This window comes from Scyliorhinus torazame, chromosome 9 (genome assembly GCF_047496885.1).
Source record: "Scyliorhinus torazame isolate Kashiwa2021f chromosome 9, sScyTor2.1, whole genome shotgun sequence".
Taxonomy (NCBI): domain Eukaryota; kingdom Metazoa; phylum Chordata; class Chondrichthyes; order Carcharhiniformes; family Scyliorhinidae; genus Scyliorhinus; species Scyliorhinus torazame.
The window spans coordinates 118,972,108-118,998,633 of NC_092715.1; the positions used below are offsets into that span (position 1 = coordinate 118,972,108).

A 26,526-nucleotide genomic window follows, 5' to 3' on the forward strand; every position below is an offset into this window, starting at 1 on the left:
TATTTTATCAATACGCATGTGGAAGACAAAAAGGCACAATTCCTACGTTTTATTTTCAATGCAGCTGAAACCTCCAGATCATCATTCTATCCGCGCAATGGCCGAATACCTTTGCTCCCCATTTGTCAATTTGCTTCCAAATCTCTTATCCCTTAATATGCGTCAAATACTCTTTCTTAGCCCAATAAAGTGACTCTGCACCACTATAACTGACCAACCAATGTTTCCATAAGTTTTACAGCATAATTTTTGATGTGATCTCCTCAACCTTTTCTCAGACTTGGGCAGTCACATTTACAGAATGTTTTCAAACTCTGGTTCAGTCACAATGGATCAGAAGTAAGCTTCAGAAGGAAATGATGTAAGATAGTACGAAATATCTGCTAATATTGAATCTCAAGCTCTAATTTGCATAAGCATAAAGGAAGGTAATGATTTAGTTTGAATTTTGACAATTTCTATTGACAATATGAATTAAGAGCTCCATAGTGATTTGCTATCACAGCAATGTCAATAGCTTTGTCTGCTATAATTCCTGATCATCAAGTGAGCTAAATAATAAACCTGTGCAATTCCCCCCGTCTTAAGCGAGGACACAACAAAAGTTGGGTCAATTTGTGACATGCAATGAAAATATTCAGTGCAGCAAACGCAGGTTTTGGGGCGCGATTCACCCAAAGGATTTACAAGGGTGTGATTCTCCGGCCTCATTGTGCTCTCGCTCGAGTGAAGCGAGGCCGGTGAATAGCTCAAGAGGCCAAAAATGAGAACCGCGCCAGGCGCCAAACAGTTTGCCAGGCAACCGGCCTGCAATCACCGTAGTGTGGCGAGAAACCGATTATCAGTTCTTAAGCCCCATTCCCATACAATTAACGAGAGCCATCCTTTATCCAGCGGTCTCCCGTCAATCAGCGGCCTCCCCAGCAAGTGGTCACGCTGGCGCCGATTAGTACTCCTTTTGAAAAACGCGAACCTGGCAGAAGGGCTTCTGTGGGGAGCCAAGGAGGTGAGTAGCTATCTTTGCTCACAGGCAAAGAGCCCGGTGGGTGTTGGGCTTTCCACCCCAGTGCTTGGTGGGGGTGGGGGACCCTCGGCTGAGGTAGGGGGCCCTCTGTAGAGGTGGGCCGCGATGGAGGGGTGGGGGGTCATTAGGGTGGAAACCAAGGGGCAACCGTACACAACACCAGCATGTTAACCCCTGGATCGTGTGTACCCATTCTGGGAGCAACCCTTGTTCCTACCCATGTGCTCCACCGACCACTCATATCCTCCACAGACTGCCAAGTCCTCTGGCCGTGCGACTGAAGGCTTTTGCTATGAAGGAATTGGCAATCGTGGTTAAGTGAGCACTTCACACAACCCAAGTGGATTTCCATGGGCAGACGGGTCATTTAGTATGTGGGAGTCATTGCCTAGCATTCCAATTACACCTTGATGCATTGACACTGCAGGAGGCAACATCACACACGCAGCAGCCAACATCCGAACACCTAGGAGATGACACACAGCTCCGGTGATATGTCCATTGCCGGAGGGTGGATGAGTGCCACAGGGAGGGGGAGATGACTGGAGAGATGGACCAAGGGTTCGGAGGTCGGCCGCATAGCGGAAGAAAGTGAGAGAGGCATCATAATGGTTGTGCACAAAGGTGATTATTGTGGTTGACAATTCCCCACTCTCCTGATGATGTCGCCCCACTTACCCCCTTCCCCACCTACCTCCCCACCCCCTCCCCTCCTTCCTCAGTGATCCTCAATGTGCTTTGCCTTCTTAGATCTACCACTACGTCTAGGTGTATCCCCAGGATGCACATCTGAGGTGGAGGCAACCAGCTCCTTATCACGTCCCAATTATGGGAGGGCTTTTCCTGAGGAGACACAGAGAAGGCATCATTAGCCACACGTGTGGTTCACAGTGGTGGGAAGGGGTGAAAATGAAGGGTTGGGGGGTGTTGAAGGGAGAGGGGGAGTGGAGGGAGGGTTGGGGGTTGCATTGTGAGTTGAAGGGTGGAGGCTCGTGTGGAGGCAGAATGATCTCGGAGGGTGTCGGCGATGGTGCATTGGTGTCTACTCACTCGTGCTGCCCGGCGTAGGTCGTTGACCTTTTTCTGGCACTGGACGCCAGTCCTCCTGGTCACATTCCCAGCACTCACAGCTACCACTACCTTGTCTCAGGCAGCACTGGCTGCCTTATGGTTGACCCTCCGGGACCCTCGGGGGAACAGGACATCTTTCCTGGCCTCCACTGCGTCTAGCAGCCTCCCCAGATCTGCATCCCCGAATCTTGGGACCGGTCTCCTGGGTGCCATTGTTGCGAGTTGGCTGAGCAATGCTGCTTAAGTGCCACTCAACCTTGTTAGCGGGGAGCGGGCGAGCACGGTGCCGACGAATCAGCTGGCGAGCCTTCATTTGTGGCGAGAAGCTCGTGAGGACTCGTTAAGTAGACCAATTAACGTTGAATAGAGTTACCGGCCTCACTGGTCCAAGTGCCAGGAAGGTGGCAGCAGTTCCCGTTCGCTACAACACTCAGAAATCTTTCCGGGGAATTGCGCCCCAAGTGTCATTTTGGCCAAGTTTGACGTGGCGTTTTCCGCTGGCATTTTGGGTGAGATCCAGACCGGTATTCAACCATACTTAGGGTGCGATTTAACGGAAATGAAAAAGAGTCCCGAGTCGAGCGTATTTAGCTGGGTGTTTTCCGGCACTGGCAGCACAAAGAACGACATCACTGTTAAATGGGTCTCTGCTTCATTTCAGGGCGGCGGCGAGGAGCGCCCTGCCGAGGCCTCACCTAGTCCCATTTCCTGCACTAAGGAGCTCCAATCGCCAATTCAGGAAGAGATCGGAGCACCATTTTAAAATGGCGCCCAGATCTCAAGACCTCCCCATTGCAGCCTGCGGACCTCCTAAACGCCCAACTCATCAATAAGGGTATCATCGAGGCCCCCCGCACCTCATCTCATAGGCCGAATACCTGGATTGGGCATGATGCCAGCTGGGCACCTTGGCATTACCAGACTGGCACCCAGGAAGTGCCTCTGCCAGCCTGGCAGTGTCACCTGAACACCCTGGCAGTGCCATGGTGACACCCATGTGGCACTGGCATGGGGCCAGGCTGGCAGTGCCATGCTACAACCCTATCCAGAGCACAGCCAGGGGACCCCGATCACTAGGAAACCCTCCAAAGTGCCAATATGCCTGGTCTACGTATGTGGCAATCAGTTCTAAATAGTGCCGACTCATGGTCTCTGAGTCGCGGTCTTTATGTCCCGAGCGCTGGGTCGATCCGGCGTGGACATATGCAAGTGATACTAGCTGATCACGTGAATATGGAAATCTGGGTCCCGGCCTCAATGGGCACAATTAGGCATTACTCCTCCCCCCACAAAGTGAGGTCACCCCGCTATGGAATTGCTGAGGGCCCCCCTTTCAGGCCTACCCACCCTGCCCTTCGGCCCCCACCCACCCTTTCAGGACACCCATCCTTCGCCCAAGTTCTTTATGAGGACCTTCATGCCCACCTTTCACCCCCTCCACACTATATACTCCCCTTTCATGGGCATGGCATTGCACAGGTCCCAACCCTTGACAATGCCACCTTGGCCCCAGACTTCCCATTACTGCTACCTAGCATGAGTGCCATCCAGGTACCCTGGCAATGTCAGAGTGACAGTGCCAAGGTGCCAAGCTGCGGTGTCAAGGTGCCCGGGTGCTAGAGAGCAAGTCAGGGTGCCACCATGCCCTGCCCCAATCACCCAGGGGTATCCAATGGCCTGAGAGACCCCTTGGTGCCATTATGCCTGATTCATGTTTGTGTGGGCCAGTATTAAATGATACCCGGTCAAGGCCTCGATGGGGAGGCCATTAGTTCCCTGGCACCAGGAGAGTAACTGCCGCATGCATATTTAAAAGAGCCTAATGGCTCATTTAAATATGTTGATCTGGATCTCGGCCAGTGCAGGCGAGATCCAGATTGCGACATCTAGCGAGGTTCAGTTGAACATCTCGAGCATCACAAATCTTGCAAGGGGTCTCTCACGGGATTCAGTGGCCTCGTTTCGACACCAAGCCAGGCACGATGAATTCAGTAAATCACGTCCTTGCTCGTCTGCCTTCTCTCAAACTACGAGGGAAAATTGGTTCCGATACCCATATCTGAGGAAGATACTTGGATTTGAGGCCCTTAGCTCTGGCATTCCTACCAAAACCTCTCTGCCCCTTAAGCTGTTCCTTAAACCTACTTCTTTGACCAAGCATTTGATCGCCTGTCTTTTTTTTATATGGCACTGTGTCAAAATGGCCCAGAACTTCCGATCGCCAAGTGACTGTACCCAGGAAATACCCAAGATGTGCTGGGATATCTTCGGAGATCGCCATGCACTGACTATGCATTAACTGCCCAGGAAGTTTGGACTTCCGATGGACAATACTCCAGTTCCTGGAACCCTCCAAAACTCTAAGTTAGGGTTGGAGACTTTGAATGGTTCCAACTCACATGAAAGTTAAAGGACTAAAACCAATTCTAACTCCGAGGAAACAATACTATTGCCCCCCCCCCCCCCCCCAACTAGGCCCCACAACCAACTATCCGATCATCTCCCTGACTACCTGCACACACACCCTGCCTCCCAAGTACCCTCCCAGCCACCTGACTGCCGCTGGACCTCTGACTGCCCCTCCTCATGACTCATCTACTCTCCTGACCACCTGATTATCTGCTACCTTACCCCCTCACCCACCCATCTGCCACCCTACTCCTCATCCACTTACCTACCACCCTTCCTGCTCACCCTCCTACTTGTCACCCTACCCCTTCACCCACCCACCTGCTGCCCTAATGTCTCACATACCCACCTGCCACCCTATCCTCGTCAACCACTCACCTGCCACCCTATTCCCTCACCTGCCAGCCTACACTCTCACCCTCTCACTTTACTCATTTACCTTCTCTCTGCAGCTTCTCAAAGTGGCTCAAAGTAAACTCCCCACTTACAGGAAAACGGATGCTCGTGCTGTAAAAGGGGGACAAAGCTTGGCTTCCCTTAAGGTCCAGCACAACAATGAAGGACTCCCTAAGCATTAGCAACATAACTGTTAGCAGCATCACTTGATATTTTCTAACGAGTCTTTGATCATCATTTAATGATCCAATGTAGTCTTTGATGATCGCTCGGACTCTGTTCCCGTTACAATCACAGTTGCCTATTAACCTCTTTGCCAGTAACTTTTCAGTTAATCTAATAAAAGGAGGTAGGTAGAAGAAATGTGGTGGCCCAAAGCCAGGTAAGACTTGAGCAAAAATATTCTTATAGATAAAAGTACATAATACTCAGGAATCCAAAGACAAGCACCGTGAACAGTTAAAGAAAACTAATGATGCTTTTGAAATGATGCAGTTGGCTGCAATTTTGGAATCACTAAACTTCAATTTTGCTATCCTGTGTGAGAGCTCCTATTTACTTACACGCACAGGGAAGGGGAAGGGGTTGATTTTAATTTGCTGAAAGCACTCAATCTGCAAAAGTTGAAAATGTAAAATGCGGCTTTTGTCAAAGAGCAAGTGCCAAATCCTGCTCCAGGTATTTTAATTAGAAAACTTGGTGGGAGAGTAAACTTCAATCTGAAATAATCAACAAAATAAAACACAGTTGCCAATCCCTGACACTTGAACAATGCAACCTTGTGCAGCTTAACGGCATGAATCAATAATCATGAACCACGATTTAACAAAACTCCTTTAGATGTCTGAAGGAAAATGGAAAATGGTTCATGGAAAATAGGCTGAATTCTCCGTCGACGGGTTTCTCCGTTTCGCCGGCGGTGCACTCATGCCCGGGGATTTCCGGGTGCCCACAATGGGAAACAACATTGGCTGGCGGGACGCAGGATACCGCTGCTGGCAGGGGTGCGACGCACCGGAACACAGGTGCGGCGGGACGGAGAATCCCACCCAACACGTTTCAGAGGTGGACAGAAGAAATAGATGTAATAATAACAATAATAATCGCTTATTGTCACAAGTAGGCTTCAATGAAGTTACTGTGAAAAGCCCCTAGCCGCCACATTCCGGCGCCTGTTCGGGGAGTCCGGTACGGGAATTGAACCCGCGCTGCTGGCATTGTTCTGCATTGCAAGCCAGCTATTTAGCCCACTGTGCTAAACCAGCACCTACTTTAACATATTTCCCTCTTATTACTTACAATGTTAATGACCTGCTTACAGTAATTGGAATAAATCAATAGTTTCCACAACCAAGGGCCACATTTTAGCAGAGAACTTTAAAAATGTCAGGTGGGTGCAGATGTCCCACTACCATTTCCAAAAGATCAGGGGCAGGATTCTGCAGCCCTGGGAAGTCCGGACTGCCTTCACCAATGGGACAGAGAATCGGGCATCGGAGCAAAATCGGGATCAGCGCCAGCCCGAACGACATGCTCAGCAAACCCCCACCCACCCCGCCGCAATGCATCGTGGAGCTTGTTTATGCCGCCAGTGTAATGACCCATTTGCATCTATTTAGCAGGCTCGGTGTCCTATGCTCCGCCCTCCCATGATTTTCCAGTTCCTGCGACCGGGAATCAACTGGGTGCTGTTCACTTGTGGTCTCTACAATCATGGCCTTAGTGTGGTGGACCTCGTGGTGGGCCAAGGGGGCGACACCTTCCCCCCTGCACTGCTGAGCAGCACCCAACCCTCAGATTGCCTGGGTGCCCCACCATCCCCAACTACGGGGGTGACCCGACCCGTCCTCCCAAACACCTGTAATAGGGAGATCCCTGCAGAGACCCCTGTAATAGGGAGACCCCCCTCAGGGATGCCTGTGATAGTGAGACCCCCGAGAGGGACTGATGTAATAGGGAGACATCCTACAGAGACCCCTGTGATAGGAACACCCCCCACAGGGGCCAATGTAATCGGGAGACCCCGCCCCACAAGGACCCATGTAATAGGGAGATCTCCCACAGGCACCATTGCAATAGGGGGACCCCCCCCACAAGGACCGCTGTGAGAGGGAGACCCCCCCCCCCACAGGGACCCCTGTGGTATGAGGACACTGCAGAAGGACCATTGTGATAGGATGAAGCCCCCCCCCCCCCAAAGGAGCCCCTGACTAAAGGGACAACCTCACAGTCTGAACCTTCCTTTGTCAGAGCATACATCAAGGAAGGAGCTTATGCTACATGAAGAAGCATAACACAACATGGTACCAGTGAATGCCTGTTGAATCGATATAGTTCAACTCAAGATCCGTGACTACCAGCAACAGGACCCAGGCAAGATGTTCGAGATTCCGGTTCCTCGGCAACTCAGGTACCACGGCAATCTCAGTGACAACTGGCGTGCATTCAAACAGAGATTTGAGATTTACATGGTAGCATCCGACCTAGATGGCGTGGCCGATGCTGAGAAGATAGATCTTCTACTCACCATTGCGGGTGAATGTGCAACAGAAATCTTCAACTCCTTCAGATACTCCAAAGGGCAGGACAAGAGAGACTTCCAGACAGTCCTGGACAAGTTTGAAAACTACTGCAAGGTGAACACAACAGAAGAAATCAGTAAAACTGGCGCCTATACTCACAACGAGGCTAAGGTAGGCTTGCAGCAGAGGAAAACGGCAGTTTTGAGTGGCAGCCATCTTGAGAAAGGAGCCGCACATGCGCAGTTCCCCAGAAGATGAGAACCGGCAAAACAGCGTTTTGCGCATGCGCAGGAAGCCGCCCATGCGCGGTTGCGCAAAGAGCGCACAGTAAAGGAAATGCGATCTGCGCATGCGCAATCCATTCCGGCGCTCTACGTCACAAGCGCCATGACGTCAGAGGCCCCGGACCATGCCCACTTAAAAGGGACATGTCCCAAAATAGTGGATAAAAAAATTTAAAGCCGTTAAACACAATTCTTTCACCTGGAACGACAGCACAATGCCTGAACTTCGACCAGTAGCTGAAAGTAACCTCCATAGAACCCTGCAACAAGCCGTTAGCACCGCCCTAAGAGACGATTTAGTGCTTGAAGACTACGACTCAGACGTTGATTTCTTCCTTGGACATAGCGAGCACAATGACAGCTCCGACACAAAAAGTGTTGATATGGTCCTTGAATACTACGACTCGGAAGGTGATTTCATCATTGGACATGGCGACCTCAGTACCAAATCCGAACCGCAACGAGATGATGTGTACATTACAGAATCCGACACAGACATGGAAGAGTTCTTTGGATTTGAGGATCCTCAGCCCAGCATTGACGACATCCTGACCCATGAGTACAGGATTTTGCTATGGCCTGAAGCCAAGAGACAGAGAGCGGTACAATCCCACAGAGAGCGGCCTGATGCCACACCAGTGGTCCACGCACCACGAACAGTGCTCCATGCACCACAAAGAGTCCCCGACTCCACACTGAGAGTGGTCCACACACCACGAAGAGTCCCCGACTCCGCACAGAAAGCAATGACAGACCCCACAGCGAGACCACTGCACGCCTCCACACAGAGAACACAGAAAGACTCCACAGCGAGACCACTGCACGACTCCGTTGAGAGCGCACAGATCAACTCCACAGCGAGACCACTGCATGACTCCACACAGGGAACGATGCCAGACTCCACAGAGAGAGTGGTACAAGCCTCCACAGCGAGCCCGTTGACAGACTCCACGATGGAAGCAACGCAAGACTCCAGAGCACAGTCCTTGCATGAACAAGACCATGAAGGTCTAGCAACCTTATCTGAGCAACCAGCAGCAGACGATGCAAGTCTGCCACGCTCAAGTGCACAGCAAGACGACTATGACAGTCTACCATGCTCACGTGAACAACAAAAAGACTATGACAGTCTACCCAGATTATTTGAGCCCACAGAAGAAGACTCTGACAGTCTACCCAGCTTATCTAACCACCAAGAAGACACTGACGGTCGACCCACTGTATGTGCGACAAAGGCTTCACAATTCCCATACAAGATGCGTGACATCTCAACGAGACTGACAGATCTCAGCTAGTATGTACAGAGGCACTCGACAATCAAAGTGAGGCTACTAGTGACTCCAGTGACACCACGTTAATTCAAACCTCATCCACTCGAGCCTCTCCACAAGAAAATGCATTCCTGCACGTTTTGACTCCGGACGGGGAGCATCAAGACACCTCAGATGATTCAAGTGACACATCGGATGATTCAAGTGAACCTGAAATGACTCTGGACGGGGAGTGTCAAGAACCCAAAGCTGATTCAGTTGAACCAGACGGGGAGCATCGACAAGCCAAAGATGATTCCAGTGAACCGGTCATGACTCCCGATGGGGAGCGCCGAGGAATCAGAGACGGCACGCTCAATAAAACAGCAGATGCCACAAAGGATACTGACACAAGTAACTTTGTGAAGGCCTCAAATTCTCCACTCGGTGTGGTCACTGAGTGCAACAAACACAACAACAAAACCTACGAACACAACAACAAAGACAACAAGAAGCGTACCAAAGGCACCAACGTCAACAACAAGCACGACAAAAACGAGAACACTGGAACAACGACTGGTATGACATGGTACAACTCTGCAAATGCAGGACAATGTAACAGCACTGCTCCTAACACTGGCGAGAGTACAGCCATACCATGGCATGACAGCAAATCTCACCGATTCAAGTTTGCTCCACTACAAACAAGCAAACCAGCTTTCAAGGCAGATGAGTTTGCTCCACTATGAACAAGCAAACCAGCTTTCAAGGCAGATGACATACTGCATCAATATCGCGATCACAAGAAACAGTCCAGGTCGGACAACACAGATGACATACTGCATCGCTACCACATGCATAGAAAAAAAGAGTCCAAATCGGACAATGAAGTGATTTGACCATTTGCACACCTCCTGATGACTTCTTGGTTCCTTAAGCACAGGGACACTGACGGTGTTCACAAGGAAATTACAACATCAACATCGACACTTCAATAACAAAACAAGAAAGCCACTCGACCATGTTAATTCAAGAACTTTGGACTCATACATATTATTTGGTATTGTATAATCATCACTGTCATCATGATTTGTACATGTCATCACTTATCTACCCATTTTGTTCAATTTTCTTGAACACTGTACAGAAAATATGTAACACGAAAAAAGGGGGGATGTGGTGATATGAATCACTGTAAATACACAAGGGGTTAATGTAAATACACTACAACTAAGTAAACACTAGAGGGAGCACCAGAGACATCATGACATGCAGACATACAGCTAATGAACACATAGAATAGGACACGACCAATGGGCAGTCAAGACACCCAGAGGTGACACTACCACAAGGGCGCAACCCATATAAAAGGACAGGGCACACATGCTCTTTCTCTTTCCACTGGCGACACTCAGAGAGAAGTTCATGGGCAGATCAGAAGCATCACACCCACCGTATGGCTTAGAGCAGACTGGTTAGTTAGATTGAGTTACTATAGCAAGATTAGCAGGAGAGTCGAACTCAAGTAGGAGAATTGTTAAATGTTCAATAAATGTGTTAAACCTATCTCCAAGTCTGAACCTTCCTTTGTCAGAGCATATATCAAGGAAGCAGCGTATGTTACATGAAGAAGCATAACACAACAGGTGCCTCAATCTTCACTACACAGACGCAGGGAATTCCTGCTGTGCCCCCAAATTCTTTCCTCATTTTGCTTCGTGAGGCAGGGATCACAGGTGCTTTTTAAAACTTTGCCAATTAAAATTGTATGGTCCTCTGCGACATTGAAACATTTTCTGTATATATATAGCGATGCACACCCAAAAGTAGTGTAAGAACATTGAAACTGATTCAAGTGCCCTGGCCAATATTTATCCTTCAACCAATATCACTAAAAACAGATTGTCTGGTAATTATTAAATTGATCTTCGCAGGACCTGCTTCGCAGGACCGACTGCCACAATTGCTACACTATTCCTGATAGACACAATCTTAAAATTAAAAAGCTGATTTCCCAATCAGGAACTGCCAGTGAGCAGCAGCGTTTGCAGGGAGCCCTGGTCCAGAAACTGGGGCAAGTAATGGGTGACTTTACCTCTATCAATTTAAATGGACAGAAAATTTGGCAGCATGTGATAAGTAAATCAGTCCTGCTATGACAGTGTATTGTTACAATTATTTTTTTAAAGCTGCAAGATTCCACAGTTTAAGTCAGAGGAATTATTTTTTTTTTAAAAAATAATTTTTATAAAAGGTTTTCATAAAATATCAATAACAAAATGAGAAAGAAAAAAGAACCCAACAGGGGTAAGTACAAAACACAATCTAAAAAAGCAACCCCCCAAACCCCTCCCCCCCCGTACCTAAATAATAAATTAACATTAACACCCCGACTTAAGACAACAGGTGTATACACCCCCTCAGACCCTTCCAGTGTAAATAACATAAACAAAAATAAAGTAAACCCCCCCCCCCCCCCACCCACCGAGCTGCTGCTGCCATTGACCAATGTCTATCGTTCTGCCAGAAAGTCTAAGAACGGTTGCCACCGCCTAAAGAACCCTTGTACCGACCCTCTCAAGACGAATTTCACCCTCTCCAATTTAATGAACCCTGCCATATCGCTGACCCAGGATTCCACACTTGGGGGCCTCGTATCTTTCCACTGAAGGAGAATCCTCCGCCGGGCTACCAGGGACGCAAAGGCCAGAATTCCAGCCTCTTTCGCCTCCTGCACTCCCGGCTCCTCTGCCACCCCAAATATTGCGAGCCCCCAGCCCGGTTTGACCCTGGATCCTACCACCCTCGACACCGTCCTCGCCACGCCCTTCCAAAATTCCTCCAGCGCTGGGCATGCCCAGAACATATGGGTGTGATTTGCTGGGCTCCCTGAGCACCTAACACACCTGTCCTCACCCCCAAAGAACCTGCTCATCCTTGTCCCGGTCATGTGTGCCCTGTGCAGCACCTGAAACTGTATGAGGCTGAGCCTCGCGCATGAAGAGGAAGAGTTCACCCTCCCTAGGGCATCTGCCCACGTCCCCTCTTCGATCTCCTCTCCCAACTCCTCCTCCCACTTACCTTTCAACTCCACCACCGAGGCCTCCTCCTCCTCCTGCATCACCTGGTAAGTTACCGAGATCTTCCCCAATCCCACCCACCCCCCCGAGAGCACCCTGTCCTGTACTGTGTGTGGCAGTAGCCGTGGGAATTCCACCACCTGCCGTCTGGCAAACGCCCTTACCTGTAAGTACCTGAAGGTGTTCCCCGGGGGGGAGCCTGTACTTCTCCTCCAGCTCACCCAAGCTCGCAAACTTCCCGTCCACAAACAGGTCCCCTAACTTTCGTATGCCTGCCCTGTGCCACCCCGTAAACCCTCCACCTGTTCTTCCTGGGGCGAACCGGTGGTTCCCCCGTAATGGGGTCCACGCCGAGGCCCTAACTTTCCCCCTATGCCGCCTCCACTGCCCCCAAATTTTGAGGGCCGCCACCACCACCGGGCTCGTGGTATACCTCCTTGGAGGGAGCGGCAGCGGCGCCGTTGCCAGCGCCCCCAGACTCGTACCCACACAGGACGCCGTCTCCAGCCTCTTTCATGCAGCCCCCTCCCCCTCCATCACCCACTTGCGCACCATTGTCGCATTGGCGGCCCAGTAGTACCCACAGAGGTTGGGCAGCGCCTGCCCCCCCCTATCTCTACTCCGCTCCAGGAACACCCTTCTCAACCTCGGAGTCCCTCGCGCCGATACAAACCCCATTATCCTCCTGTTAACCCGCCTGAAAAAAGCCTTCGGGATAAACAGGGGGAGGCACTGGAACAGGAACAAAAACCTTGGGAGCACCGTCATTTTGATTGACTGCACCCTACCCGCCAGGGACAGCAGCAATGCGTCCCACCTCTTGAACTCCTCCTCCATTTGCTCCACCAGCCTTGTAAAGTTAAGCCTATGCAGGGCCCCCCAGCTCCTGGCCACCTGGACCCCCAAATATCTGAAACTCCTCTCTGCCCTTTTTAGTGGGAGCTCATCAATCCCCCTCTCCTGGTCCCCTAGCTGAACTACGAACAGCTCGCTCTTCCCCATATTGAGCTTGTACCCCGAAAAGTCCCCGAATTCCCAAAGCATCCTCATTACCTCTGGCATTCCTCCCACCGGGTCCGCCACATACAGCAGCAGGTCGTCCGCATAAAGCGACACCCTGTGCTCCTCCCCACCCCGCACCAACCCCCTCCAGTTCCTCGACTCTCTCAGTGCCATAGCCAGGGGTTCAATCGCCAGTGCGAAGAGCAGGGGGGACAGGGGACACCCCTGTCTCGTCCCTCGGTGCAACCGAAAGTACTCGGACCTCCTGCTATTTGTGGCCACACTCACCATCGGGACCTTGTACAACAGCCTAACCCACCTGACAAACCCCTCCCCAAACCCGAACCTCTTCAGCACCTCCCACAGGTACCTCCACTCTACCCTATCGAAGGCTTTCTCAGCGTCCATCGCCACCACTATCTCCGCCTCCCCCTAGCTCGCCGGCATCATGATAACGTTCAAAAGCCTCCGCACATTTGCGTTCAACTGTCTCCCCTTCACAAACCCCGTCTGGTTTTCATGGATGATCTGCGGCACACAATCCCCAATCCTCGTGGCTAAGACCTTCGCCAGCACCTTGGCATCTACATTCAGCAAGGTAATCGGTCTGTAAGACCCACATTGCAGGGGATCCTTGTCCCACTTCAGGATCAAGGAGATCAGTGCCCGGGACATCGTCGGGGGTAAAGCCCCCCCCTCCCTTGCCTCATTAAAGGTCCTAACTAACAACAGGCCCAACAGGTCCATATATTTTTTATAGAACTCGACCGGGAAACCGTCCGGCCCCGGTGCCTTCCCCGCCTGCATGCTTCCTATCCCTTTGATCAGCTCCTCCAGCCCAATCGGGGCCCCCAGTCCCGCCACCAGTCCCTCTTCCACCTTTGGAAACCTCAATTGGTCCAGGAAACGGCCCATCCCTCCCTCCTCCCGTGGGGGCTCGGATCGGTACAATTCCTCGTAAAAGTCCCTGAAGACCCCATTGATGCCAACCCCACTCCGCACCACGCTCCCTCCCCTGTCCTTAACTCCCCCGATCTCCCTAGCTGCGTCCCGCTTCCGAAGCTGATGCGCCAGCATCCGGCTTGCCTTTTCCCCATATTCGTAGGCCGCCCCCTGGGCCTTCCTCCACTGCACCTCCACCTTCCTGGTGGTCACCAGGTCGAATTCGGCTTGAAGGCTGCGCCTCTTCCTCAACAATCCTTCCTCAGGTTCTTCCGCATACCTCCTGTCTACCCTCACCATCTCCCCCACCAGCCTCTCCCTCTCCCCCCGCTCCCTCCGCTCCTTGTGGGCCCTGATGGAGATCAGCTCTCCCCTCACCACCGCCTTCAGTGCCTCCCATACCATCCCCACTCGGACCTCCCCGTTGTCGTTGGTCTCCAAGTACCTCTCTATACTTCCTCGGACACGCTCGCTCACCTCCTCGTCCGCCAACAGCCCCACCTCCAAGCGCCACAGCGGGCGCTGGTTCCTCTCCTCCCCATCTCCAAGTCCACCCAATGCGGGGCGTGGTCCGAAATGGCTATTGCCGAATACTCGGTATCCTCTACTCTCGCTATCAGCGCCCTACTCAAAATGAAAAAGTCGATTTGAGAATTAGCCTTATGGACATGTGAGAAGAATGAAAATTCCCGAGCCCCCGGCCTTGCAAATCTCCAAGGGTCCACCCCTCCCATTTGGTCCATAAATCCCCTCAACACTCTAGCCGCCGCCGGCTTCCTACCTGTCCTAGACCTGGAGCGATCCAGTGCAGGATCCAACACCGTGTTAAAGTCTCCCCCCATTATCAGGCCCCCCACTTCCAAGTCTGTGATCCGACCCAACATACGCCGCATAAAACCCGCATCGTCCCAGTTCGGAGCATACACATTGACCAGTACCACCCTCTCTCCCTGCAACTTACCACTTACCATTATGTACCTACCGCCATTATCTGCCACAATGCTCGACGCCTCGAATAACACCTTCTTTCACACCAAGATCGCCACCCCTTGATTTTTGGCATCTAGCCCCGAGTGAAACACCTGACCTACCCACCCTTTCCTCAGTCTTACCTGGTCTGCCACCTTCAGGTGTGTCTCCTGGAGCATAACCACATCCGCCTTGAGCCCCTTCAGGTGTGCGAACACGCGGGCCCGCTTAACCGGCCCATTCAGTCCCCTTACATTCCAGGTTATCAGCCGGATTAGGGGGCTACCCGCCCCCCTCACCCGCCGACTAGCCATGACCTCTCCTCGGCCAGCCACGCGCCCGCACCCCACACCCGGCCCGTTCCCCACAGCGGCATACCCCCGTCTTGACCCACCCCACTCGCTCCAGCTCCTCCTTGATCTTAGCAGCAGCAACTCGATTCACCCCCCCCCCCCCCCCCGCCCCCCGGCTAGGACCCATCCGAGCTGGTTTACTCCCCCCATTACAGTTCCGCAAGTCAGCTGACTCCTGCTGACCCCGGCCACTCCCGCCTCCCCTTCGACTCCTCCCATTGTGTGGCACACCCTCCTCTCCCGCTCCCCATTCACAGGCTCTCCCTCTCCGTTCTAAGTGCGGGAAACAATCCTCGCTTCCCCGCCCCGGTCCCGTCCCCCCCAGTCTTCGGCGCCATTTTGTCCTTCTTCCCTCCCTTCTTCTGGTCCACCACCACCTTTTTTGTCACCCCGCTCCTAGTTAAAGCCATATACTGACGGGGAGCTATTATTAACTCCTTCCCACACCGGGAAACGTCGAAAAAGTGCCCTTGGGGGCCCTGAAAAGAGCCCAAAAGTCTCGAGAGGGAATCCTTTTGGCAGTGTTCGCTTCACCAATCTGCCCCAAAATGTCCGTGGAAATTCCTGAAAAAGGTCTAAGCGTCCGTTCCAGACGGGAGCTGTCGAATGCGTGACCTACTCCTCCATGGCCGCCACCGGAAGCCTCGTCCCCGCTTCTTCAGTGGCCCTGGTGAGATCTTTTCACAGTTGTTCCCTCTGCTGTTAGAATTCACTTTTGATAAAGGTCCTCAGGACTGTTTGCAGCTTTAAGCTTGCCCTTCCCCCGCTTGCATGCTGCAAACTGCTGCAAATGCTGTTTATCCTGTTGCAGCCAAATCTTCCACTGCTTCTGCCGGGCCTGGCAGCCAAAATACACAACACTCCTGGGGGACACCGTCAGGGGAGTGTTGCAGTCCTCTTGCCACACTGGGAAATGTCAAACAAATGCCGTGGGGGCCCTTGAAAAGAGCCCAAAATTCCGTTCCAAGCGGGAGCTACCGAATATGCGACCTAGCTCTGCATAGCCACACCCGGAAGTGACAGAGGAATTATTACCACACAGGAGTCAACAAAGCAAACATGAAGGAAGCATTTTAACTAAATGGGAACAAAGTCCCATAGCGAGTGCGTTTAGCCGCATGGTTCCTGGTGCGTGCAGCTCTGAGAAACACATCACTATCAAACGGCACTTAGGTTAGAAAGGGGGCCTCAGTGGGTAACATGCAGTCGAGGCCACACATAGCTCCGTTTTCTGTACTGAGGAGCTCAACTCGCCGTAACTCCTCAGTGTAGCGAGAGATTGGGACGCCATTTGAAAATGGCATCCCGATCTCTGGAGCCCCCGGCACGACGCACGACCCTCCCCACGCCCCAATTCACTATGAGGAGGTTCCATCCCTCCCTCCACATCCCTGTCCAAACACCCACGCAGGGCACCACCAACCCAATTGCCACCGCGTGGAAGTGCCAGCTTGGCAGTGCCAGACTGGCACCCATGTAGCACTGCCAGGGTGCCTGACTGGCACCAGCAGTGCCAGGTTATCACTTCGCCCAGAGGGCATGCACCTGGGCAACTCCAATCCCCTGGAAGACAAGTGCCGTCTGGTTCCCGTTTGTGGAGACCAGTATTGAACGGCGCTCGCCTGAGGTCTCCGACGTGAAGGGGATAGATCCTAACGCCTCGGGTGTCTCGGAAAACTGCATATTAGAGTGAGATTAGCTGTCTCGCTCTAATATGCAGATTTGCCAAAAAGTGATCCCGCCCACAATGGGATGTGGGCGGGTAGGTCCCGGGTGCAGGGTCTCCCAGCTTTTATGGTGTGCCGCGGTGCGCTGCTTTGTGGGCACAGCCTGGCTGTTCGATCATGCCTTAAATATTGTTTGTCCTGTACTCGAACGTCCAGTATTAGCCTGACTTTAACATGAATTAACAGGTAAACTGTGGTTAAAGATAAATTATAAATAGCACATTAAATGGCAGACAAAACTAAGTTATATCTTCCAAATTGGTTCAGCAGTCTACTCGGATTTTCATGATCACACTCAGTCACAAAGTACTTCAAACTAGGTCTTCCTCACAGATAATTTCGCTCCTCTCCTAGTAGCTAGTCTGATCCCCAGCTGAGAACAGTGCACAACCAACATGAGTTCCTTGGCCACGGCCTTCACCACAAATGGCACATATCTGCAGAATCTGCTCAACTTGATCTGGATGGCAGAGATTCACCAATGTTATCTTCAAGTAACACGAACCGCTGCACCAACTATATCTTTGCTTATTCTCAACTTCCGGATCTAGCCTCTTTTTCTTCAGTCTTCTTCAGCTTGTTTGTACTGCAGTGCAGGGCTCATTAAGTGCTACTGCTCAGCTCAGAGTAATCTGTGTCCTTATACATCTTATAACCAGGGTCAGTTTGCACAGAAGGTCTGTTTCCAAACCTCAGTTTGTTTTTGTTTCATTAGAAATTGGGGTCAGTTTCTTTGCAACGTCTATCTGATCTGTTTTCCTTTTCAGCCAGGTTTCTGTTTTAGTTAGCGTTTGTCACAAAAAAATACAAATAAATTTTAAAGTCACAGATTCGCTCACAGTATAAGTTTTGAAAATTCAGCGTTCAGCTGATTGCTTTTAACAAGCATGGTAAAGTGGCTAATTGCAATATTAAATGAAAGTTGTATCTGCCACTGGAAGTAGAAATTAGGTTTGCCCATGAACTTTATTTTCACCTTTTGGGGCTTCATTTTGGATATTTTTAATCTTGTTTCGAAATGAAATATATTTTGGAAATATGAACCTAGTTGTTACATTGGGCAACACGGTGGTGCAGTGGTTAGCATTGCTGCCTCACGGCGCCAAGGTCCCAGGTTCGATCCCGGCTCTGGGTCTCTGTCCGTGTGGAGTTTGCACATTCTCTCTGTGTTTGTGTGGGTTTCGCCCCCACAACAGAAAAGATGTGCAGGGTAGGTGTATTGGCCACGCTAAATTGCCCCTTAATTGGAAGAAATTAATTGGGTTACTCTAAATTTATTTTTAAAAACCAGTTGTTACTTAATGGCACAATGTTTAAATCAAGCGAAAACAATAATCTTATGAAGAAGGGTCTGAAGGATTGATGTCAAGGAAAATGCTGGTGTGATACTTACATCTTTGCCTAGAACTCTTAGCTCAAATTGGGTTTCTCTGAAGTTCACCTTGGTGATTCTCGGCCTGTTGCCAAACAGATACATTTTAACTTCAAACGTAAACAAGTGAGGGAAGATAACAATCAGTGTACATTTAAAATCACCTACCAAAAATATTTTCCAACTTGGATTTTGTTCTTGTAGACAACAACTCCAACTGGTGTCAATCCTAAAAAATACTCAGTCTGGTTTTCCCCCTGGAATTCAATAAGAGGCAAGTGTTAACTAAAAATATTCATACCATTTGTATACTTCCTGTTCAGAGGGTTTTTGTCATGCTATGATGTATAGTCGCACTTTTTCATTTCTGTGTACGAAGGTGACGTTGTGGGGCCAAGTTCACAAGTCTGTCTCCAAACCCACTCACATTCACGTTGCATGACTTTATTGCACATATTCTGCTGGTAACTAAACACAGCACAAGCTTAAAATTAACCAGGCTCAGTGAGATGGAACATCAAGTGTGAGATGGCAACAGGAGAAGATGAATAGGAAATAGCGACAGAATACAAAGGATTAGAATTTGGACATGAAGACTCTGGAGCAGAAAATTGGCATTATCAGCTGATTGTCTCCCTTACCCCTTGTTAGATGAGTTGTGCAGCAGAGAATTCCATAAATCCATGTTTAATGTGGATTCTCTGGGAGCAGATTATATCATGGTTGTTAAAAATATAGCAGCATTCAAGCAGTAGGAAGAAAAGGGATACCATTGCCAGAGAAGTGAAAACTGGTCAAGATGTTGGACATAGCAGAAGTAGGCCCCTTGAGCATATTCTGCCATTCAACATGAGCATGTGTGATATTCTGCCTGAGCTTCACTTGCCTGCCCATCCTCCATGGGTTCCCTGAGGCACCAACTCAGCATTAAACGTATTCAATGATAAAGTATCAACAACACTCTGGATTACAGAATTTAAAAGATACACAACCCTCTGAGTAAAGCAATTTCTCTTCAACTCAGTCCTAGATGATTGCCCCTTTATCTGAGATGATTCTCTGGTATTCTAGATTTCCCAGCCAGGGAAAACAATCTCTCAATGTCTGCGCTCTCAAGCTCCTTTCGAATCCTCCATATTACAATGAGATTAACCTCTCATTCTTCAAAGCGCCAGGGAATATAGGCCCAATTTATTCAACTTGTCATCATGAGACAACCCTCTCATTACAGGAACCAATCTAGTGAACCCTCAGTGTACTACCTCCAAGGCAAGTACATCCTTGCTTCGATATGAAGGCTAAAACTGATCTCCTGTATGGCCTCACCAAAGCCCTGTACAATTGTAACAAGACTGCCTTATTCTTGTACTCTGATGCCCTTGCAATAAAAGTCAACATGACATTTGTCTTCCTAATTTTCTGCTTTTTATTTTTTTTACAAGAGTAAACTCAAGTGCTTATGAACACCAACATTTACAAGTTTCACTTCTTTCAATAAACATTTGGCGTTACTATTCTCACTACCAAAATGAATAACCTCACACCGCCTGCCACTTTGTTGCCCACTCACTTCACCATATCTCTTTACAGCCTCTTCGTGTGCTCCTCACAGCTTACATCTCCACCCATGTACAAAAATATGTGACAAGTAGTTAAACTAGAATTAGTACAAGGAAGGAGAGTCAATGACTGATGGAAAAAAGAGAAAATTAGATTCATATGAGAGAAATAGCAAAAATGGAAATCTGGTTGAAGGTGGGAGGGTAAGAGTGCAGTGGTGCCAGGGGATGACCAGTACGCATGATATCAGAAATAAGAGTACCATCTTAATGAGAGATTAGAACAGCATACTTTATTAAGTATTTTTTTATTTTTGCCCAGTTCATAGGCATGTTCGCTGGTGTTAATAATGATTTGAGTGACATGAGTTAGTTGACACTTCATAAAATATTTGTAAAAATATATACATATAAAATGTTTCTTCAAAACCGCTCCATATTTCGCGAATCCAAAAAGATCAATAGTTGCAAGGTGTAAATGTGTTGCAAAGGCACCAGGAAAATAAATGTTTACCCCTTCAAGGTTCATAATTTCTAAATCCTTGACTGCTAAACCTCTCAAGAGAAATATATTTAAAAGGTAAATGGCAAGATGTGGTCAAATGGAAGGTAACCTCAGGCGTTTTAGGAATAATGGTGATCACAACATATCTTAACAAAAACTTGAACTAAAGAACTGAAATGAAATTATACCTTAGGTCAAATAAATACAGGAATTCAAGCAGAAATTCAGCATAGCTCTCCAGAAATGGAACTCCTAAAATGATTGTTTTTATTGTCAATAATAGTTTTATGTCTATACAAATATAAACATGTTATTGATTTATATAAATGCACTGAAGAGTCATGAGGACTCAAAATGTTAAGAGTGATTGAATTTAAGAGCCGTGAGGTGATGATGCAGCTGTACAAAACTTTGGTAAGGCCACATTTGGAGTACTGTGTACAGTTCTGGTCACCTCATTTTAGGAAGGATGTGGAAGCTTTGGAAAGGTGCAAAGGAGATTTACCAGGATGTTGCCTGGAATGGAGAGTAGGTCTTACGAGGAAAGGTTGAGGGTGCTAGGCCTTTTCTCATTAGAACGGAGAAGGGTGAGGGGTGACTTGATAGAGGTTTATGAGATGATCAGGGTAATAGATAGAGTAGACAGACAGAGACTTTTTCCCCGGGTGGAACAAACCATTACAAGGGGACATAAATTTAAGGTGAAAGGTGGAAGATATAGGAGGGATATCAGAGGTAGGTTATTTACCCAGAGAGTAGTGGGGGCATGGAATGCACTGCCTGTGGAAGTAGTTGAGTCAGAAACATTAGGGACCTTCAAGCAGCTATTGGATAGGTACATGGATTACGGTAAAATGATATAGTGTAGATTTATTTGTTCTTAAGGGCAGCACGGTAGCATTGTGAATAGCACAATTGCTTCACAGCTCCAGGGTCCCAGGTTCGATTCCGGCTTGGATCACTGTCTGTGCGGAGTCTGCACATCCTTCCCGTGTGTGCGTGGGTTTCCTCCGGGTGTTCCGGTTTCCTCCCACAGTCCAAAGATGTGCAGGTTAGGTGGATTGGCCATGATAAATTGCCCTTAGTGTCCAAAATTGCCCTTGGTGTTGGGTGGAGGTGTTGAGTTTGGGTAGGGTGCTCTTTCCAAGAGCCGGTGCAGACTCAAAGGGATGAATGGCCTCCTTCTGCACTGTAAATTCAATGATAATCTATGATTAATCTAGGACAAAGGTTCGGCACAACATCGTGGGCCGAAGGGCCTGTTCTGTGCTGTATTTTCTATGTTCTATGTTCTATGTTTCTCTCACCACAGACGTTCCCAGACCTGCCGAGTCTTTCCAGCAATTTTTGTTTTTATTTCAGATTTCCAGCATCTGCAGTATTTTACTTTTATATAAATATACTGTATGACTTTAACTTAGAGGCACGCAAAATTATTTATACATGTTTGGGATCTTATATTTACAATGACAGGCACGATTAACCACATTGGAAAGATGTAACCTGTCTTAAGGCTGATGCAATTTTATTAACTTGATTTTTATGTCGCACCTTCAAAGGGATAAAACATCTCAAAGTGTTTCACAAAAAAGTTATGAAATAAACTTTGACACCAAACCGCATAATGAGATGTTGAAGAAGATTATCAAAAGCTTTATCATATAGGAGATTTTAGAAAGTGTCTTAAAGGAGGAGAGAGAAGTAGAGAGATGGAGAGGATTAGGAAAGGAATTCCATACCTTCAAGGCTGAAGTAATGAAAACACAGCCCTCAGTGGTGGAACAATTAAAACTCGGAATGTGCAAGAGGGAGCATTGAAATTCTCAACTCTAGAGGTAACTAAGGCATGGATAAGGGTTTAAGGAGCAGATAAGCTGAGCCAGGACTAGAGGTGGGCAATTTTATGGAGATAGAAGTAGGCAGTCATGGTGACAGGGTGGATATTTGATCCGAAGATTATTTTGGGATCATATATGGCCTGTTTCAACCTAGGGAACAGCGTTTGTGGTGGGGACTGAATGGCTTGGGCCTTCCCAATATTTAGTTGGAGGAAGCTTCTCCTTATCCAGTATTGGGTGTTGGACAAGCAATGTGGTTAACTAGAGAAGTCAGAACTTGGAGAGGGGTGGTGACGAGTAAAGTGTGGTTTCATTAGCGTACACGTGGAATTTGATGTTGTGCTTTTAGTTAATGTCACTAAAGGGCAACATGGAGATGAGTTCACATGGATTAAGGGCAGATCTTTGGGGGACTCCAGACGTAATAGTGCAGCAGCTGGAAGAGAAGCCATTGCAGAATATTCTCTGGCTAGAAGTGGATAGATAAGAATACAACTAGACAAGTGGAGTCCCACCCAATTGACTCACAGAGGAGAGTGCTATTACACTGCGTAACATGCACTGTGTTGATAACAGATTTTACTTCATTGCACATCATGGTGGAGGGTGCTACATTTACATAAGAACATAAGAACCAGGAGTAGGCCATCTGGTCCCTCGAGCCTGCTCCGCCATTCAATGCGATCAAGGCTGATCTTTTGTGGACTCAGCTCCACTTTCCGGCCCGAACACCATAACCCTTAATCCCTTTATTCTTCAAAAAACTATCTATCTTTATCTTAAAAACATTTAATGAAGGAGCCTCAACTGCTTCACTGGGCAAGGAATTCCATAGATTCACAACCCTTTGGGTGAAGAAGTTCCTCCTAAACTCAGTCCTAAATCTACTTCCCCTTATTTTGAGGCTATGCCCCCTAGTTCTGCTTTCACCCGCCAGTGGAAACAAACTGCCCGCATCTATCCTATCTATTCCCTTCATAATTTTATATGTTTCTATAAGATCCCCCCTCATCCTTCTAAATTCCAACTAAATTAACATAGTGAATCTCCTCTGCACACCCTCCAGTGCCAGTACGTCCTTTCTCAGGTGAGGAGACCAAAACTGAACACAATACTCCAGGTGTGGCCTCACTAACTCCTCATGCAATTGCATCATAACCTCCCTAGTCTTAAACTCCATCCCTCTAGCAATGAAGGACAAAATTCCATTTGCCTTCTTAATTACCTGTTGCACCTGTAAACCAACTTTTTGCGACTCATGCACTAGCACACCCAGGTCGCTCTGCACAGCAGCATGTTTTAATATTTTATCATTTAAATAATAATCCCTTTTGCTGTTATTCCTACCAAAATGGATAACCTCACATTTGTCAACATTGTATTCCATCTGCCAGACCCTAGCCTATTCACTTAATCTATCCAAATCCCTCTGCAGACTTCCAGTATCCTCTGCACTTTTTGCTTTACCACTCATCTTAGTGTTGTCTGCAAACTTGGAAACATTGTCCTTGGCCCCCAACTCCAAATCATCTATGTGTATTTATTTTAATTGTCGGACTTCCTAATGGCTCTTTTGAGTTGAGCGGTATGGTGCCATGCATAAACAGACAAGGTAGGCACCAAGTTTAGAATTATATAGATTTACCATGCAGAAATAGGCTAAAGAGGTCTAAAAAGGTGTTTAAGCCTCCCCGACCCTATTCCATCCCAGCGATCAGTATATTCTCCTATTCCGCCAAGTACTTATCCAAAGCTGCTCCTTAAATGCCCCGATACTATTCGTCTCAACTACTTCATGTTGTCGTGAGTACCATACTCTAATCTGTCTCTGGGGTTAAAAAAAAAGTTCGTATTGAATTTCTCGTTGAATTTATTATTGACTAATCACTGGTTTTTGAGGTATTTTATCTCAACTATTGTAGTGATGACAGCACTACAGCTAGCATCTGTCACAAGGCAAGGGGCCCAAACATTATTATCCAGTGGCCCTGCAAGTATATATGCATTGACGCCGAGTAAGTACAGGATGCGATTTTGTTGTGCTAACTCCAACAGACTTTCAAGGCACTTGGGGCAAAAAGCTTCGGGGCCATCAAAATCATGGAACCTGACTTGGAGCAAAAGGAAAACAAAATCTTGAAAATTCCTTGTTACTTTAATCACATTCATGAAAATAGTACTTACAAAAACAGGATGGAGATCAACTCCATACATCTCTAATAATTTGGCAACCTGCAAGTAATTAAGTTCTGCCTCAGCAGGAACTTGGCCCCTAAGGAGAAAACAAACAAAGTACCGTTGAATATTGCTGAAAAGAGAACATCTTGCTGAAGCTTTTCAGCCTGTACTCATCAAAAGAAACACAAGAATGCTAAATGTCAAACTATCTAAATAACTTGTATCACACAAGAAAGTAGTGCTAATTGAAGTCGACTCATTTACTGGAGGAGAACTCTCCTGCTCTTACAACCACTTAGCGAAGAACTGATTCAGAAAATGACTAGTATCTATACTTTACAGTGTTTTTCACAAACTCAGAACATTCTCAAATGCTTTAAAGCCAACAAAGTACTTTTGATGTGTAGTTTGTTGTAAAGTAGGGAAATGTGTTAGCTAATTTGTGCACAGCAAGGTTCCACTAAAAGCACCATGACAATGACCATATCATCAGCACACTCTCAGGCAGTGCATCTCAGATATCAACCAGTCGCTGCGTGAAGAAGCTTTTCCTCATGAAACTGTCTCAAATCAGGAAATAACATTTATTGAACATCATAACTGAAACAATATTCAGCAAAGAATAAAACACTTTGTCAGAAATCAGAAAAGAGCTTTTATAACTAATTTTAAGGGAGTATTCCATTCTACGTCATTCCAGCCGTCTGTTTTATTGTAAATTTAAAATGTTGAAATATAATAGAACAGGTGAGGTTATTTGTGGCCAAGTATTTATCACTGGTAGAAACTGCACATAGGACGGAATTCTCCGGCTCCCCCAGCTGCATGTTCATCGGCAGCGGGAGGCAGCGTGTCTTTCTCTGGTGGCGGGATTCTCCATTCCCAACGCTTTCAATGGGAATTCCCAGGCGGGGGGTGCTGCCAGTGGAACCAGAGAATCCTGCCGCCAGCGAATGGTTGGAGAATTCTAGCCATAGTGTTTCTAAGCGTCACTTTAAACATTTACAATTCATTAGAAATAGTGTTAAAAACATTACAATGGTCCAGGACCAACCAGACCATTCATAAACCTGATGGCCGATTTGATTCTAAGCTTCATTTCAGACCACAAATCCTCTCCACTACTAAATCTCCCGACTTACCTCTACCTCGGCAGTATAGTCATCTCCTATCCACCTCTTCTCTATTGCTCCTTAAAAACCCTTATGCATGCCTTCAATGCCTCCAGAACTCCAACATATTCTTTGTTTGTCTCCCTTCTTCCATCTTATATAATCTACAATTTGCATAACATTTTACCATCTGGATCCTGTTCCATTCACTTATATTCCCTCTCCTCACTGATCTGCTCCGGCTACTAAACCCCCTTGAATTATATTCCTCAACTACTACTCATCAATTATTATAATACCTGGAATGGGAGGGTTGTCTTATGAGGAAAGGTTGGACAGACTAAGCTTGTATGCTAGAACCACAGAATTCCTACAGTGCAGATGAGGGCCATTTGACGCATTGAGTCTGCACCTACCCTCTGACAGGGCATCCTACCTAGGCCCACTACCCTACCCTATTCCCATAACCCCACTTAACCTGACCATCTTTGGACTCTTGGAGGAAACCAGAGCACCAGGAGGAAACCCATGCAGACACGGGAGAAAGTGCAAACTCCACACAGACAGTAACCTGAGGTTGGAATTGAACCCGGGTCCCTGGTGCTGTGAGGCAGCAGTGCTACCACTGTGCCACCGTGTTGCCCTCATTCTGCTGGAGTTTAGAAGAGGTGACTTGATTGAAACATAAGATCTTGAGGGGCCTTGGCAGGGTGGATGTTTCCTCGTGTGTGAGAACCTAGAACTAGGGGTTACTGTTTAAAAATAAGGGTCATCAATTTAAGATAGTGATGAGGATAAACATTTTCTCCCAGAGGGTTGAGTCTTTGGAACTCCCTTCCTCAAAAGGGGGTGGAAGCAGAGTCTTTGAACATTTTTAAGGCAGAGGTAGATATATTCTTGATAAGCAAGGTGGTGAAACATTGTTGGGGGTTA

General features: G+C 48.0%; 1 protein-coding gene across 8 annotated transcripts in view; it reads right to left on the bottom strand.

The window, feature by feature from the left end:
• The window catches only part of epb41l4a (erythrocyte membrane protein band 4.1 like 4A), a 323,866-nt gene that overhangs the window by 118,532 nt on the left and 178,808 nt on the right, over positions 1–26,526 (bottom strand). For all 8 annotated transcript variants that reach the window (XR_011949090.1, XM_072516431.1, XM_072516433.1 and 5 more), the window contains 3 exons: positions 24,488–24,575; positions 18,570–18,658; positions 18,423–18,486 (listed from right to left, as the gene is read on the bottom strand). Coding sequence is in view for 7 of the 8 variants with exons in the window: in XM_072516431.1 (XP_072372532.1) it covers positions 18,423–18,486; positions 18,570–18,658; positions 24,488–24,575 (241 nt within the window). In the remaining variant the exon portion in view is untranslated. The remainder of the gene's footprint in view (positions 1–18,422; positions 18,487–18,569; positions 18,659–24,487; positions 24,576–26,526) is intronic.